This window comes from Eimeria tenella, genomic scaffold, assembly GCF_000499545.2.
Source record: "Eimeria tenella Houghton genomic scaffold, Eth_scaff438, whole genome shotgun sequence".
NCBI classification, from domain to species: domain Eukaryota; phylum Apicomplexa; class Conoidasida; order Eucoccidiorida; family Eimeriidae; genus Eimeria; species Eimeria tenella.
This window is the reverse complement of record NW_013543366.1, coordinates 1-2,517: the sequence shown is the minus strand read 5'-3', so window position 1 is coordinate 2,517 and position 2,517 is coordinate 1. Positions and strand designations below refer to the sequence as shown.

At 62.0% G+C, this 2,517-nt stretch overlaps 1 protein-coding gene across 1 annotated transcript in view; it reads right to left on the bottom strand.

Annotated features, from left to right (window-relative positions):
- Positions 1-423, bottom strand: part of ETH_00004360 (uncharacterized protein) — a gene marked incomplete at both ends in the record, with an annotated part of 893 nt that extends 470 nt beyond the window's left edge. Inside the window, one exon of the mRNA XM_013377010.1 lies at positions 216-423. Coding sequence (XP_013232464.1) covers positions 216-423 — 208 coding nt within the window. The remainder of the gene's footprint in view (positions 1-215) is intronic.
- Positions 424-2,517: the final 2,094 nt, after the last annotated feature.

Genomic DNA, 2,517 nt, shown 5'->3' with positions numbered 1-2,517 from the left:
GAGGGGGGGAGGGGCAGGGAGGCAGCAGGGAAGCAGCAGCCATCCAGCGGCGGGGAGGCGGAGATGCAGCAGCAGCGCAGCAGCAGCGCAGCAGCAGCACAGTATATGAGTGCGAGGGAGAGGGAACTTATCGGGGCTGCAAAGGGTGACGGTCTAGGGCTTAACGTTTAGGGGATAGGGTTTGGGGTCTAGGGTTTAGGGTTTAGGGTTTGCACCTGCGCAGACGGCGCAGTAGGTGGAGTTGTTGAGCAGCTGGACGCAGTACAAGTCCCACATGGAGGGAAAGGCAAAAGCAGCAGCAGCAACAGTAAAGAGAAACATGTGGAGACAAATCAGCAGCAAAATCCACCAGCGCACAGGGTTGTGAATGAGGGGCGCGGGCCCCCCCCCTGGCTGCTTCTTGAAGAGGTACCGGAGCATCATTTTCGCTGCCGCTGCTGCTGCTGCTGCTGCTGCTGCGCTGCTGCTGCTGCCGCTGTTGGCGTTGTCGTTTGCGCGGATCGGGCTGAGGCCTGGACGTGCACTGTGGGTGCTGAGAGGCCCTTGAAGTCTGTAAACGGCTTCTTCACTTCATGCTCGCCCTGCCGCCGCCGCTGCTGTTGCAGCTGCTGCTGCTGCTGCTGCTGCTGCTGCTGCCGCAGTCGCTGCCGTGAATGGGCCTACCCTGTTGCATCTACGGCCAGATTCTCAAGCCCACAGGAAAATGGCTTCATCTACGGGTGAGAAGGCCAAAGAACGACGAGACGAAGACCACTCAGCTGCTGCAGCTGCTGCTGCCGCTGCTGCTGCTGCTGCGGCAGTCGGGCGCGGCCTTCGTGGCTATTATTCGCAGCTACACTGCTAAGAAAAAGCCCGCTTAAACACACAATATTATCATTCAGTGTAGAAGATGGGCCACTGAGCTTTTCTGCTGCTGCTGCTGCTGCCGCCGCTGCTGCTGCTGCCACCGGTCACTGAAAACCAGGGCAAGGGGATCAGATGTCTCTTCCGTTGCTCATCCAGTCTCCCTTATGTGCCCGAAAAAGACAAGCCATGTTGTTTCTAAATGCTGCTTGTGCGGCGGTCGTTGCATCGCTAATTGCTGCTGCAGCAGCAGCAGCGGCTGCTGCTACCGCTCTTGCTGCGGGTCTCCCGTGCGGGCCACTCTCGCAGCGGCAGGGTCCTGGCCTTGCTGGACGATCTCGGGGGAAGTTGTTATCAGCGTTTAAGATTTAGAACTTGTGGCTTTGTTTGTCATGTTTGAGAGCGAGCTGCTGCTGCTGCTGTTGCTGCTGCTGCTGCAGCTTCAAGGTGCCCAGCAGCACCTCGCTGACCACTCCTCTGTCTGGCCACTGGCTGTCTCTTAGCCTCTCTCTCCGGGTCAAATGGCTGTTCTCTTGGCCTCCCTCGCTGCTCAAACCCTAAACCCTAAACCCTAAACCATCCTGCGTCGCTGCAGGGGCTCTTCCACTGCGCGATTCGACAGACACGGCCATTGCCGCCGCTGCTCTGCTGCTGCTGCTGCCGCAGCAGGGCAGCAGCAACAGCAGCTTTTTTACATCCCCCCTGACTGCCATGGCGCGCAAGCGACAGGAAGAGGCTTAAAGGGGCTCTTAGGCTTCGGGGGCCCCCCTAGGCAACAGCAGCAGCAGCAGCACGACTGCTGCAGGCGTCGATAGGAGCCTTCAGCAGCAGCAGCAAGAGCCGCTGCAGCAGCCGTTGCTGCGCCGCAGCTGCTGCAGCATCTGCAGCAACCCCAAGGGCAGCAGCAGACGCAACAGGCTCACCAATGGCTTGCATCTCCCAAGATCTGCAGCAGCAGCAGTGGCTGCCGCTGCCAGCCCCCATAGAAGACAGAAGAGGGGCAGTACCCTGTTTTCAGTACCACTCCCACACTGTGGGGGCCCTGGGGCCCCCAGAGGGCCCCTCAGGTGCCCTGGGCGAGGCCGGGGGGCCCCTGGGGGTCCCCCCGGCTCAGCTGCTGCAGCAGCAGCCGCAGCAGCCGATCCTCGAGCCTGCCGGCCGGATGACCCAGCAGCAGCAGCAGCCCCAGCCCGTGATGCTGCAGCAGCAGCAACGCCACCAGCAGTTCGTGCTGCCGCAGCTGCAGCATGTGCAGCAGCAGCGCCACGTGCAGCCGCGCATGCAGCAGCAGCAGCAGCATATCATGCCGCAGCAACCACTGGCACTGCCCACTGTTCAGCAGCACCAAACAGTCCCACACGTCCCGCTGCAGCAGCACGGCTACATGCAGCCGCCGCCGCAGCAGCAGATGCAGCAACAGATGCAGCAGCAGATGCAGCAGCAGATGCAGCAGCAGATGCAGACCATCCCTCTGCTGGCGCCGCCCCACCACCTGATGCCGCAGCCCCAGCAGCATCCTCCCCACCTTAGCCACTTTCCTCGGCAGCAGCAGCAGCAGCAGCAGCAGGCCCCCAGCCGGTCTGCTGCTGGAAGCATGCAAGGGCTGCTGGTTGCTGGTGCTGCAGAGCCCCCTGCACAAGGGCCCCCCAGCCATGTGGGGGCAGCTGCCCACTC